A 15344-nucleotide genomic window follows, 5' to 3' on the forward strand; every position below is an offset into this window, starting at 1 on the left:
GTGAGGTAGTTGCCTATGTTCAGAAAAAGTACTAATGCTTTTAGAATAAGCAGTAGCCAATTGAAAATATATCCTACTGAAATGTGAATACACACACACACACACACACACACACACACACACACATATAAGTATATATATGTAAATGTGTATATACACATATATGCCAGGGTATACCCTGTAAAGCATATTAGCTTCTTTAAACTTAAGAAAAATTGAGTCTTTTAATTTTTTCATATAAGTCTTTTAAGACTTTAAGGTTAAGTCTTTAACCTTTTTCTTTCTATGATTATGCGTTGCTTTTCTCAAAAGGATTTCTTTTTTTTTTTTTTTTTTTTTCAACGTTTATTTTTATTTTTGGGACAGAGAGAGACAGAGCATGAACGGGGGAGGGGCAGAGAGAGAGGGAGACACAGAATCGGAAACAGGCTCCAGGCTCTGAGCCATCAGCCCAGAGCCTGATGCGGGGCTCGAACTCACGGACCGCGAGATCGTGACCTGGCTGAAGTCGGACGCTTAACCGACTGCGCCACCCAGGCGCCCCTCAAAAGGATTTCAACATAAAACATTAGTAAAATAGAAATTTAAACTTATAACCAAGAAAGAGGTGATATTGTAAACATACTTACCATATCAACAGCATTGTTATGACAAGCTTTAAGTTTTTCTCTGAACTTCCTTGGAACCTTGACAAAAAGAAATCGTGGTAGGTGTTTGGAACAAACAAAGAATGACATTTTCCTTGGTGCTAAATTTTGAAAACAAAAATTGCAGGATGGATGTGGAGTTTTATAGAAAGGACTCAAGATGATGTAATAGACAGTGACTTCACCAGTAATTTCTAGTAAAGGCAGATACCGACTTCATACAGCTGTTTCTTGTATCAACCGGTCATAAAAGTTGAAGGCATAACATTAAAATGCAGTAAGGAAGAGCTGTTTTACGAGGGACTATGATAATGTGGTCCACGTTATTGAGACTTCTTGTGGTTTATTTAGCTTCCTCGAAGGAAAGGACTCAGACTGTCCTGTGGAATGAATGAATGGCTCATTCTTCATCATTACTTCACTTCCCAAACACCTATCTGGACATATTAGAACCACCCAGGGAAATTAATCATTTGAAAATGCCTGGACCCAAACTGCACTGGCTTTGTCCCTTTAAAAACTTCTTTTAGATAATTCTAATACATGACCATGTTTGGAAGCCACTCATAGATGATTTCCCTTGAATATCACTTCTGTCAGTTGGCCTTTTTATATGACCTGGCTACTAGAGAGGCCATTATAGTTTGTATTCCTTCCTGTGGATCTAGAGTGAAAATACTGCACAACAGATGGAGTTGACTTTTAAGAGTTGTTAACCAAAAGAAGTGCAGCAACTACAGAATACATGCCTAATGAGAAATGACTGAGGGGCTAATGAGAAAGAGAAGTGAAGTGAAGGTAAAGGGAACACAAGATCACTGAATTCAAATATATGGGGAGATTGTCTCTGTAAAAGGCAGCAAATTTGTTCTATACAGCTTTTTAAGGGCTGAGATAGGACTGATGTGTGGAAGTTACATTAAGGTAGATATCAGTAGACATTTAAAAATGTCCAGCAGTCAGAAACCTTGAACAGAATTAGCTATCACAAGACTAGTGAATTCTCTGTGACTTTAGGTTTCCTACAGCAGAAACATGAATACTATAGAAGTTGGGGACTTGGATAGAAGGGATGACAAATTTCAGTCTTAGAGTTTGAAAATCTCTATTTTTTTTTTAATATTCATGGATCTGTAAATAAGAGGTATATATCAAGTGAACCCTAGGAGTGACTAGCTGAAACTGTGGAAGTGATGCTGAAGAGCAAGGTGAACATTGAACATTAGTTATATATGATAATGTAATTAAAATTATTCTATGACCTTTGAGAACACAAAGTGACATTATAGAATACATATACATTAAAAGTATAATAGAGTTTTGTTTTGTTTTTAATTTTTTTTTATTTGAGCAGGTTTGGCACACAGTGTTAGATTAGTTTCAGGTGTACAACTTAGAGATTTGACAAGTTTATACATTAAGTGATGTTCACCACAAATATAGCTACCATCTGTCCCATTGCATTCCTATTACGATATCAGTGACTGTATTCCTTATGCTTTTAATTCCCATGACTTACTCATTCCATAACTGGAGGCCTGTATTTCCTTCTTCCCTCATCCATTTTGCCCAACACTCAACTGCCCTCCCCTCTGGCAACTATTGGTTTGTTCTTTGTATTTATAGTTCTGATTCTGCTTTTTGTTTGTTTATTCATTTTCTTAGATTCTGTTTATTAGCGGAAACATATGGTATTTGTCTTTCTCAGTCTGACTTATTTCACTTAGCATAATACCCTCTAGGTTCATCCATGTTGTCTCAAATGGCACAATCTCATCACTTTTATGGCTGTGTAATATTCTATGTGTGTGTATATATACCACTATGCACACACACACACACACACACACACACCATATTTTCATTATCCACTCATCTATTGATAGACTCTTATGTTGCTTCCATGTCCTGGCTATTGTAAACAATGCTACAATAACCATAGGATGCATATGTCTTTTTAAGTTAGTGTTTTCATTTTCCCTGGGTAAATAGCCAATAGGGGATTATTGGATCATATGGTATTTTTTATTTTTAATTTTTTTGAGGAACCTCCATACTGCTTTCCACAGTGGTCATACCAATTTACATTCCCACCAACAGTGTGCAAGGGTTTCTTTTTCTTGACATACTTGCAAACACCTGTTGTTTCTTGTCTTCTTGATTTTAGCCATTATAACAGGCATGAGTTGATATCACACTATGGGTTTTGATTTGCATTTCCCTGATGATTAGTGATGTTGAGCATCTTTTCATGCATGTGTCTGTATGTCTTTTTTGGAAAAATATATACTCATATCCTCTGCCCCTTTTTAATTGGATTGTTTAGGGGTTTTTTTTGGTGGTAAGTTGTATACATTATTTAAATGTTTTGTATATTAACATATTATCAGCTATGTCATTTGCAAATATCTGCTACCATTCAGTATGTTGTCTTTTTGCTTTTGTTGCCCTTGCCTTAGGAGATATATCTAGAAAAACACTATAGCTGATATCAGAGCAATTGCTGCCTGTTTTCTTCCAGGATTTTTATGGTTTCGTGTCTCACATTTAGGTTTGTAATCCATTTTGAATTTATTTTTGTGTATAGTGTTAGAAAGTAGTCCACTTTCATTCTTTCACACGTAGCTGATAACAGACTAGAGCTTTATTCTTCAAAATAAAAATATTTATATTTAATATTTTTAGGTAAATGTCATCCTTACTTGCATTATTAATCTATATTTCTACACTTTTTACTTATATTTGAAGGTATTTGTTATATTACAAAAGGAATAATTTGAGCAATTTCAAGGAAATGAATTTATGTTCAAATAGAATTCAGCTTGTGGAACAGAATACTGTTGCAACTTACACAGGGCTTTGTAAATGCCATGTCAAGTAGTTACCTTCTCTGCCTACCACATGGAGTTGTTGTGAGTAGCATATGAGTTAACACATATAAAGAGCTTAAAAGAGTTCATGTAATGCTCAAAAATGTCACTTATTATTACCATCATCACTGATGACCAGACCGACTTGATTTCAGGTTGGGATCATAGCACTTGGCATGGTGTATGGCATAGAACACATTTCCTATAAGTACTTGTTCATTTATCCCAGAGATATCATAATCGTCAGGGCTTTCCAACTGGGGCCTTGGGACATGCCTCCATTTCATGTCCTATTTCTAAAGCAGACATTTCTTGAACTTCCTCCCAGTAGTTGAGCTGCAGCTATTAAACAAAGTTTCTCTTGCCTATATAAGGACCCACTTTTTATAAGTTACTGGTGAAGGATTAATGAGAGTTCTTAGCCTGAAAGGCTTCCTGGAGTTTAGTACATTTCAGTTGAATTTTGAAAGAACTAAAAATTAATGGAGAGGGAAAGAAGGCAGATAATTTTGAGTGAAAAAAAAATGGCATATGGAATGGAGATTAAAATGACAAAATTATGTTCTAAAAATTTGAGATAGATATACCTGACTTGGGAAATGGGCTATGTTAGAAATTAAGAGGAAAAGATTAGTGAATGGGGGAATTGGTTGAAGAAATAGCCTGGAACTGGGTAGCTATATATGTATTTGATAGGGGGGGGAATGCGAGCCCTTTTGCAGAATCTGTGAGTAGGAGCAAAATGGAACTTGAGGAAGACTACTCAAGCAGTTCATTCAAGAGAGAAAATGAATCTGGAAGTAGTATACAAAAATAAGAAAGGGAAATTTCAAGAGATTCTTCAAAGGAATAGAGGACTTAATGGTTTATTGTCCATTAAGGAAAGTGATAATGATAATGGCATCAAGATCATGAACATCAGTAATAGGAAGGTTTGATTAATTCCTACATAGAATTTGGGAGTTGTTTGACAGGAGGAGGAATTTGAGTTTGGTAGTTTAGTCTGTTTAAACTTGGTTTTTAGAAAGGTATTTAAGTAGATACAGATTTAAGATCTGTTAGAGATAATGGGAGGTAAAGTCTGGAAATGGCAATTCACAAACCATCGCCCATTTGAAGCCACAAGAATGGCAGTCCTAGCAAGTCAAGAGAGAGAGCAGAGGGTTTAGAGAATGTTTGTCCTTGTCAATAAGGAGTAAGAAATCATATTCACTGGATTATCTTTCCAAATATCATACCTTTCATCAGTATTGTGGTTTCCTGACAGAATAAAGAAATACAATTTACAACAAAAAATGAATGCTATATATATTTTAATATAGTACTTTAATATTTATTCATAAGTAATAGCCCACATACAACATATCTTCCTATCTGGCTCCATTTTCTAACTTTCTACGCAGGTGAATCAGTTGAGAAAATGTTACAATTAATTGAAAGCAATGCCTGAAATATTTCATTAATCCTTTTCCAAGTTTCATTTTCCCATTTTATTTTATCTATTTAAAATCCACTTAAATACCACCAAGGAACCATTATGGACCTCTTAGTAGATATTTACTTAACTATCTGGCTCCCCGATGAGGAAGGAGAATGAATGCTTGTGGAAAAAAGGCATACTTAGATACATAGAACTACCCTAAAATCATTATTCAAAGAGCTATGGTTTGTGTTACAAATAAAGAGCAAAAAAAAAAATTGTGAGTTGTAAGAAAGCTCTGGCAATAATCTTTACAAATACCATTTAGCTCTCTCAACTACAAAATTGTATCTTCTTCTTCTTCTCCTTCTTCTTCTTCTTCTTCTTCTTCCTCTTCCTCTTCCTCTTCCTCTTCTTCTTTTTTTTTTCCAAATTGCATTCTTTACTCTGGATATTTAGACTGTAGATAACCATTGCCTGACAACTATCTGTTATTCTTCTACAGCACTGAAATATGGCATGGAGATGTGGGTGAAGGGTTGAAACTTGAAATAATCACTATTGTATGCCTCTTGCTAAAACTTGAATGACAATGAGATAATTTATTTGCTCAAAACCAAGTAATTCATTGATAACATAGATTTTTTATGATGAATTGAGCCTCCTGAAAAGAAATTGTGGTATTTCACAAATAAATGTGTAACTTGGGTCATGCCAAATGCAATATTGACATATGATCAGGTGCCATGACTAATAACATATGGAATTCTTAGCACAGCTCCTAGCCCACTGTAGGCACTCAGAAATTTTAGCTGATACTATTCACTGTTATTTCTCTGTTTTGTTATTGTGTAGTTTTCATATCTAAGAATGTTTACATTTATTGAAATTCATCTTGTTTTGCTGAGTTGCTTTTTTAAATTAATCAGGACAATTTTTAGTTACATTTTCTCTTTGAGAGTGCTACTATTCTTGTTTAACTTGATGTTATTGCTGACTGAACAGTCTCTCTCATCCCATTCAAGTCAGTGATTGTTAAAGATGGGAGAGACCATACTCAACCAGGCTTGGGACAGAGCCAGCAAGTTCAGACTAGTGGTTCTCCATCAGGCTGTCAGACACATGTAAGTTAGCTGTGAGCGGTGTTAGGAACTATTCATTAATGAAATTGAACTAAAAGCTGACAACAGTTTCCTCTTTAGGATAGCTTTTTTTTAGGTCCAGGATTATACCCCCAATGCTATCATTCTCATTCACTTTTAGACCTATATGCTTTCTTTCATAGAAAAGAAATAGGTGGGACTTTTGTTTGTGAAACTGGAGCCCATGGCGATGTGTTCCACACGGAAGCACTGTCGCAAGTGCCAGAAGAACATAACAGGCTGACTTTACTGATCCAAACTATGTTCTTTCCGTCACTTGAGAAAATTAGATATTATTTAAGTTTTTGTGATGTTGTTCTTATTTGCTGTGGGTTGTCAGTCCCAGGTGAGTTTTTGTTGCTGTTGTCGTTTCATTTTTGTTTCCTTAAAACTCACTCTAAATCTAAAAGACTAAGTCCTCTGAACAGGCTTCAGATGTGTTTACCTAAATAGCTTGAACAGAGCTGGGTTAGTGAGAAAGAGAGGTAGAGTTAGCAACATCGCAGACTGCCCCACCTAGGTCTGCTCTGGGTGCTTACTGAGGAAAGCTGGATGCTCAAGGAGAAGCAAAAAGAGGTCCCTCTATGCCTATACTCAACAGGCAAAAGAAGAAACTGCCCACTTACTCTTGCTTTTAAGACACGGTGATCCTCCTCCCTACTGAAAACAAACTCTTGGTGGATGATGGTTGAGAGGAAAGAGCTCCCCCCTCAAACATTCCTCCCTACCCCAGGCACCGGAAGGAGTGGGGAAGCTTTAAGCAGAACTTTCTGCCTCTAATAAGCTGAATTCGAATAAGAAAAGAGGTGAAGAGATGACTTTCCCCTCTCCAAGACCTTTACAAAATCAATCTGATGGAGCATTATCCTTCAGGAATCTTTTCTGCAGAAAATGGAGATGGCAGTTATGTTCAAATGAAAGGTGACATTTTGGGAACAAATCCCCTACCTGTTTGTTCTATGCCATCCCTCTCCCTCTCCCCAGCAACTTTGCTTTCTCACTAAATTCTGTCCTTTCTCCTGTCCTTCCTGTCTCTTTTCTTCTCTCCTTCCTTCCTCTCCTCACCCTCCCCCCTGCCTGTACCTTTAACTACTTTCTTTTCCCTAGGCCAATTCCCTTGCCTAGAATCTTGCCTCTGAGTATGAAAAAAACATCTTTCCCTTCATTACTCCTCTTTTTTCAAGTCAGCTTTTGTCTCCATTTGCACTAATTATCTACATTCTCTCTCTGCACTTTCACATCACCCCTTGTCCTATCGACCCATCATAATTCCACTTGTGCCCCATCTCTTTTTACTCCTGGAGAGTTCAAAACATGATTTCAGGACTCCTCTTTGATGCCTCTGCTGCATTGACCATGTTAATTGCTTCCTACTTGTGGAAATTCCTTACTTCTTATTAGATGTATTTCCCCTCCTCTGGGGAATGAATGAAGTTCTCTCTTTCAGGTTTAGTGGTAGGAAAATTTCTGGTACTTTTGATTTTTCTTTTAAAGTCATTTTGTTTTTCAGGCAGCATGTGGATTTTGGAGAATGTACACAGGTTAATAAGTAGAAGAGTGTAAATGGGACAGTGTGGGGGGGGGGATGAGAACAGATATAAATCCATAGATATGTATAATATTTCAACAATTGGTGAATGAAAAAAGAAACTAATTATGTTAACAGAAAATAGTAGCATGGATAAAAGGGGGTTAATTGGTCATATTGCCAAAATGTTGGAAACAATATTAGGAAACAAAATTAGCCTTTACAGACATAAGGACTAATAAGCAGGTTTAAATAATTCAGAAGACCTGGACTTGGTTTTTTTACCTATCATTTTCTTTTTTATCAGTCTTTGAAAAATCTGTTTGCCTAAAATTTGGAATCACCCATTAATCTCTGTAGTGAATCTTTATCTTGTTATCACCTTGATTTTAGAATTCTATACTTTTTTGTCTGGTTTTGTGAATAACTTCCTGGCCTTTTCAGGAAAGGTTCAGCAACCCTCATCAGTCATTGTGAAAAATGTCCAGCTGGTTTCCCTTTTCATTAGGAATCTGCTTCTTCTGTCCTCCTGTCTTTTTTTAAAATAAAAATTACTCCAATGTAGCTTCTGAGGATTCCCTGAATGCACATCAGAGGTATAACAGGCCCTGATGATTTGTGATTAGTACATCTGGATTTTCAAGAAAAATACCAACATTCACTCTCTCCTTCTGGTGTAGAAGTTTTACTGTTTCATCTTCATCTTATGGGTAACAGTCATCATACTCATTTGTTCATGGTTAAGTTGACATGAATATGCAATTTTTAAAAACTCACTTTTTAAAGTAATATTTTTCAGCTTTCTCTCTTTTAGTATTTGTGAGTGGAAATGAGATCACTGTGGAAGGCCTCCTTTGAAAAATATATTTGAAGAGATTTTTATCAATTGTATTATGTTTCTTTTGAAAATGAATTTTAAAAAATCTTTTTAGCTTTCTTGATTCTTTTTCCTTTATAAACTTGTAATATATGCCGATGGCCTGTCTTGCTGTTCACATTCCATAGTGTTGCCATTGGTCTTAAGGTCACTCTACATTTCTAATTTAACCAACCTGACTGCCTGTGTTAATGTCAGGAGGCTGCTTGCAATGATGGAAAGGACATCAACTTTGATACCAAATAGACCTTGATAAAAATCTTGGCTTCTTAAAATATCAATATTTGCCATTCCTATTGAAAAATAATTTAATCTCTTGGATGTACAGTTTCTTCTTCATCTGTCAAATGGGACAATCAAATCTCTTTTTTGGGGTAGATATCTTGAAGATTGAATAAGATATGCTATTTGGATTTGGTACATAATTAGTGTTAAATGAGCACAAGTACTTGTTATTTTCCCACCCTGTTTAGCAAAATCAGAAGAAAAAGAGATTAATTTTCTCTCTTTACTATTAAAAAATTGCCTCATATACAAATATTTTATTTGATAAAATATCAGTACACTAGATGTTAAACGGTATCTTCCTGGTTTGAGCAATGGGTTGACGTTAAAGAGTCTTTTCCACTAAGTAAGTTATATGGTGAGAAATACCTATTTTCTTGTTCAGAAAGAGAATGAAACTTAGTCAAACTGTATGAAAACACATTTAGCGAAGTTATTCAAGTCACAAAACCTATTGGCCATAAATCAATTTATATTCTGTAAATATTTTATAGAATTGCTGTAATCTTGCAAAAAAGTGTTACCTAGAATCTATCCTAAATCATTATATTTTAGAGTCTTAAAATTAGTCGTTTGAAACCCACAGCTTTTGTCCTTTTTATGTTATTCATTCATGTAACAATTATGTATTGACTATTACATCAGACACTATTCTAGGTTCTTGGCATATGTCAAGGAACCAAAGAGACCAGGATGCCTCCTCTTGAGCAGTTCATATTTTACCAGTGGGAGGCAGTAAATTTTAGTAAGTAGTATAGCAAGTAAAGGGCATTGGACGTATATGAGTGTGGTGGCTGTGGGAAAGCAGATTATAGTGGTACGTAAAATAATCAGAATAGGAACCATCAAAAACTGACATTTGACCAAAGTCTTGAAAAAGGTAAGGAGGTTAGTCTACCAATATCAGGAAATAACATTCCAGATGGAAGGAAAGGTTGGTTGGTTGAAAGGGACCCAAAATAAGATCATGCCTGGTGTGTCTGAGGAAAACCAGCCAGTATGGTTGGAGTGGAATGAGCAAGGAGGGAGGAAGGAAGCAGTAGGAGATGAACTCTGAGAGTTATAGGAGGCCACATTATATTCTGAGGACTCTGGCAATTTATTGTGAGTAAACTGGGGAACCACTGCAGAATTTTTAGCACAGCAGTCATGATCTGATTTATCTTTAAAAAAGAGTCACTCTGGCTATTGTGTTGAGAATAGACTATAGGATAAGGGCAAGGGTAAATGCTGGGCAATCAGTTAAAAGTCTTGTGGGAATGCAAGTAAATGGTGATAAGGTCTCAAGACAGGGTAGCAATAATGGAGGAGATAAAAAATGGTCAGACTCTGGATATAAATTGAAAATAGAACCAATCTGATAGATTGGACACAAAGTGTTAAGAGAAAAGAGGAGTAAAGTCTAAAGTTTTTGGCTTAAATTGCTAGAGAAATGTATTTGCAATCAGCCTAGATGGAGATGGCTGCTGGAGAATCCTTGTTTCTATATATATTTTAATTAGTGATCTGCAAATCAGGAGATTATGTATTAAAAAAAATTCATTCTCTCAATCTTATGTTATTTTAACTGGATCTAAGATTTCTTATGACAAATGCAGACTAGTACAAAAACACTTGGGGAGTAAGCACAAATACACTTTTTCCCCAGACACTTTGAATGTACTAATCTCCACTGATGATTGGAGAAATTTCAGTAAAATTCAAAAACAAGAAATTGAGAACAGAAATGTAAACATGCCATATCTATTTGACAGCTTAGTGCACAGTAACTAGTTTCCTGACATTAGCCATGAAAGATAAAACAATTTAGATGACGTTCAAGTTGAAATAAAGTTTCATAAAATAGTGGTGTGTGTGTGTGTGTGTGTGTGTGTGTGTGTGTGTGTGTGTGTGTTTTGCAGGTGGGTGAAGGGGGGTGAGTAGTGATTACAGGAACCAACATTGAAACTCAAAATAGAGAAAGTAATTATGTAAATTATGTTTTTTGAAGGCATTTAAGATTTTTAACTCACATACTCTGAGTATCTGGAAGCACATTTAGTTCCTGCTTAGAAAGATGAAAGTCTTACCATAACCTCATCGACAGGTTTGTGGCAGTTTGAGTTTCTCCCGTGTGTATGTGCAGGAAGAGTAGACGTGGTTGAGTGGGCAGTTGGCAGACATTCATCGCATTGATTGCAGTCATTCATAAAACCCAGCAGCGCTGAGGGCGGAGTCAGGAGAAGCGGTCCCCTGAGGTGGTTGCAGAATGTCTCATTTGCATAAATCTGCAGTAATGCTTGATGATGAAGGAATGCTCACTTGCAGTTTGAAGACTGTGTAGAATCCATGTCTGATAAATCTCTGAGGAATTAAAAGACAGTTGCAAAGAATAAGAGGTCAAACCCCTTGAACTCCTAGTCTGTTGATCCATAACGATTCTGGGAAGTCAGCACTTTGGCAGGGTTTGTGGCCTCCTTATGTCTGGCTGAAGGAATAAATCATATGTAGAGGAAAAGACTTAATTGCTACAACATATTGAAATAGTGTTGTGTTTGTTGTGTTTCTTAAAGTATGAGCAGGTCTGTATTATTATAAGTTTAATGCCTAGGAGATAATAGAACATGCTGGTACCAAACAGTTTCTACATATTAGAACCGTCAAAACTATTAACAGTTTACCCCTCCAAACTGTGATATGCCAGACACAACAATTCCAATTATGATTTTAAAGAAATGTTAATCCAAAAAAGAGAAATGTTAATCCACACAGGCTACCAAAAATCTTATAAGCGTATTATATTTTTTTATGTACCTTTTTTTTTAATGTTTATTTTTGAGAGAGAGAGTGTGAGCAGGGGAGGAGCAGAGAGGGTGGGAGACAAGAATCTGAAGCAGGCTTCAGGCTCTGAGCTGACAGCACAGAGCCCGATGTGGGACTTGAACCCACAAACTGTGAGATCATGACTTAAGCCAAAGTCAGATGCTTAACCAACCGAGCCACCTAGGCACCCCTATTTTTTTTATGTTTCTTATGAATGTATCTGAGCATAGGGGTTTTTTAAAAAATATTTTTTTTCTTGTATCTAAAAAAACTTCACTAAAAACATGCCAAATTAGAAAATGTAGGAATATTAGGGGTGTCTGGGTGGCTCAGCTGGTTGGGTGTCCAACTTCGGCTCAGGTCATGATCTCACAGTTTGTGAATTCAAGCCCCGCATCTGGCTCTGTGCTGACAGCTCAGAGACTGGAGCCTGCTTTAGATTCTGTCTCTCTCTCTCTCTCTCTCTCTCTGCCCCTCCCCACTAAAGGTCTGTGTCTCTCTGTCTCTAAAAATGAATAAGCATTAAAAAAAATGTAGGAATATATATTACCATAGTTTAGGATCCCATCAGATTGGTTGAATAATTAGCAATCTGAAATAAATAGTTTTTCCCTCTGAAAACACAGATTCAGTAGCCAGCTATATCACTGTAGTCCTGTGGTCAGAATACATGTTAGTATGAAAAATATGTTGTTTATCTGCTTTTTAAAAATTAATTTAAGTGTATTAATTAAGTATATTCAAAATTATATCTCAGTTGTAAATATTAAATGTTTTTAGTGTGATGTATTTGTTTTCATTATTTAATATTTAAAGTTCAGAAATTCAAATAAAGTTTTATTTGAAAGATTATATAGTTGTACAGACAGAAGCAGTATGTCAGCTATTGTGCTTTTACACTAAAACCACTGGTTATTTGAAATTAGTTGAGAATTTTCATACTCAGATGTGGTCTTTCACTCAGATTAAAAAAAAAAAGTTTTGCTTAGAAACCTATCTTTAGTGCTAGCTGATAGTCCACATTTATTACAAAAAGAGTTACTTAAAAGCATATCTAAGGAAAACTGTAATTAAAGTAGCTGATTTATTTTTTTTCAAAATTTTGTATTAATACCTGAAACTTTAGAGAAAAAAAAGAAATGAACTAAGACAGAAGGTTGCATATGGTTTCTCATAGATATAATTCTTCAAAAATTTTTCCAAAGTTGGTGATATTTCCGATATTTTAACAAACCAGTGCATGTAGATTAAATATGCTAAATGTACTATTTTTACTTGAGTGAGAATTTCTAAAGATTTTCCAGTGCGATGAAATGTAACTTCCTGAGCATTGTACTTTGTATAAGTTAGACTAACATTTCAGAGCTCAGAAATCCCAGGACATTATTTCTTCCTAACAAGTACCTTCCTGAATATTCCCTTAACCCTGATGCCTAAGGGGCTTTTTTCTTCCATGAAACCAGAACAAGAACAGAAGGCTTTGTGGTTCCTGTGGATGTTTTTGATTCCTCTCTTGACCAGTCCATTAAGAGTTTAGCATCAGTTCTTGAAAAATGCCACATTTCTTTACTTTTATCCTAGGAAGGAAGTATACTGAGGCTTTGAAATGGTACCACTTTCTTTTCTCGTCATGTTACATATTGATTTCTAAGTCTTACTTGATCTTGTTTGGAATGAGCAGTATGTCTGTGTGCACGTTTCTGTGCGTTGTGTCCACGTTTCCCTGTATCATTTCTTTCAGAAGTGGAGAATTTTGCCATGCAGCTTTTAGCTCTGGGAAAAGTTTATCTGCCACTGCCTCATCAGCGATCCACTTCTGGAATAACATGACTGGCCTTAAAAATTAGTAGTGTAGTCAAACCTCCCAGAAGCCTTTAAGAAAGTTGTGAAGAACAAGACTCAAATTTGAGAATGTTGGGTCCTGAGGGGCTTTCCCATCTAGCAAAGTCTAAGATGTGGTGTCTCAGCTCTATAACCAAGCATTCCCTATTAAAAGCAATATTTTTAAAGCTTTTGGGGTGAAGGGATATCTGAGCCATCCAAGGACAGCCTCAGATGGGGTGTTTTTTGGATTTCTGTCAATGAATCCCTTCAATGCTCAGTATGCCCTGTTAATAGGGTGAGAGCATCTTCTGCTGCCCTTTAGAGCTCTGTTATATTGTCTGTCCTCTGCATTTATGTATCCTGTAATGGAGGACTCAAGACACAAAGACCTTTTATATATTTTTCACATTGTGGAGGTATTTTCTCTATGTATTGTACACACACACACGCATACTTTATATATGAACATTTCCTTCTAAGTCTTTCTCTTAATTAACTTGAAGGGGATTTTGAACATAGAGAATATCTTCAGTCCTGTTCGATCTCTTTTTGATAAAGGAAAAAACCTGTGTGGTAAGGAATAGCATGAAACAGGAGTCCATATCTTTTAGTAAAATAGCCAAAGCCACAGAAAATCCTGCCCATCTTTTAACATATCAACACAACAGCTGTTCATATTTTTAAGCTTTCAGATGTCATCACATGGTGAAGCCAAAGCTTTCAGTAGCATTTCTTCTATGGGGAAAACTGCTGACAATCGTTTTATTGGTGCTAAAAGGGAAATCAAATAAGGAGGCTAGCACAGATTTTATTTGGGTACAACTGAGCTCTTGAAAGTCTGAGTCAAAAATACTCAACTCTAAGGGCTTTTCCAGGGCCTCCAGGTTAATATAGAAGGGGCTTACAAAGATTTTCCATTAGACTGTGTTTTCAGTACCGTGTTTAATTTCCAGATGTGTTCTACCCTTTTTATAATTAATAGTGCGTTGTGCTGTCTATCATGCGCCCCAGGTGTGTTGTCAGGGACATGGCGAAGCCTGCTGCCTGCAAAACACCAAGAAATGCTGAAAACCAGCCCCACCAACCTACACCGTGAGTATGGCATTAGTTTTATTGACTGAAAATGTCGTCTCTTACACAGATCACTGGTTACGGATTTATTAATTCACATTGCATGTGGGAGTAAGATACTCTGACTACTCGTGTATGTGTAATAAAAAGGCTATATTGAATCATAAAATTATCTGGAAACATGAGCTCTGTATTAAGTACCTTTGTTAAGTGATGTTTCTAATGCCATATTGGAAGCATAAAACTAATTAGAGGAAAGGGACACACTTTTAGGGGTTCCAGGGTGGCAGAAATTCTGTACCTTTTGGATTTAGAATGTGTGTGAGCTGGAGCCTAGGCTTTTAGGGACATAGGAAGGCAAGGTGCAGACAGGGAAGGAGCCTGCAAGTAAGGGAGGTAGTCCACTACCCACCCTCACCGTATTACTTAAAGGCATGGACAATCTAAAAGAGCAGATTGTCCATCTAGTTTCATTTTTATTATTGCGAACTCAAGTGTAGATATTAGTGAAGAGTTAAATGACCAACACAAAAGGGAAGCAGGAAGTAGAGAGGAAGCCAAATAAGTAAATTCTGAGTTGTGAACATGGATTTTGATGAGATAAAATGTCAATAGCTTTAAAATTCTGCAGAGTAACAGGATATATTCAGTCTTCTGAATAGAATTATGCTTTTAGTAAGAAAAATTAAACATTCCCTTAACATGTCTCAGCAGCGGCAATACTCTGCAGAACAACCATTACAGCCAAGTAGTTACTATTGGTTTTTATCAAATACCTTTGAAGAAATGTGTCCTAAGAGTGATTTTCTATAGATTTCTTTAGCTGAGAAGTCTTTGAAGTAAACCAAAATAAAGTGATAAAATTGTAAAGAGTAAGA

General features: G+C 36.1%; 1 protein-coding gene across 19 annotated transcripts in view; it reads left to right on the forward strand.

Moving 5' to 3' along the window:
- The window catches only part of RIMS1 (regulating synaptic membrane exocytosis 1), a 488852-nt gene that overhangs the window by 65128 nt on the left and 408380 nt on the right, over positions 1 to 15344 (forward strand). For 17 of the 19 annotated variants that reach the window (XM_030315814.1, XM_030315805.1, XM_030315819.1 and 14 more), the window contains exon 1: positions 14401 to 14487. In XM_030315814.1, coding sequence (XP_030171674.1) covers positions 14423 to 14487 — 65 coding nt within the window. In that variant the 5' untranslated portion in view covers positions 14401 to 14422. Of the gene's footprint in view, positions 1 to 3520; positions 3525 to 14400; positions 14488 to 15344 lie in introns of those variants that run through there. The other 2 variants (XM_030315800.2, XM_030315837.1) reach the window with 2 other exon arrangements.

This window comes from Lynx canadensis, chromosome B2 (genome assembly GCF_007474595.2).
Source record: "Lynx canadensis isolate LIC74 chromosome B2, mLynCan4.pri.v2, whole genome shotgun sequence".
NCBI classification, from domain to species: domain Eukaryota; kingdom Metazoa; phylum Chordata; class Mammalia; order Carnivora; family Felidae; genus Lynx; species Lynx canadensis.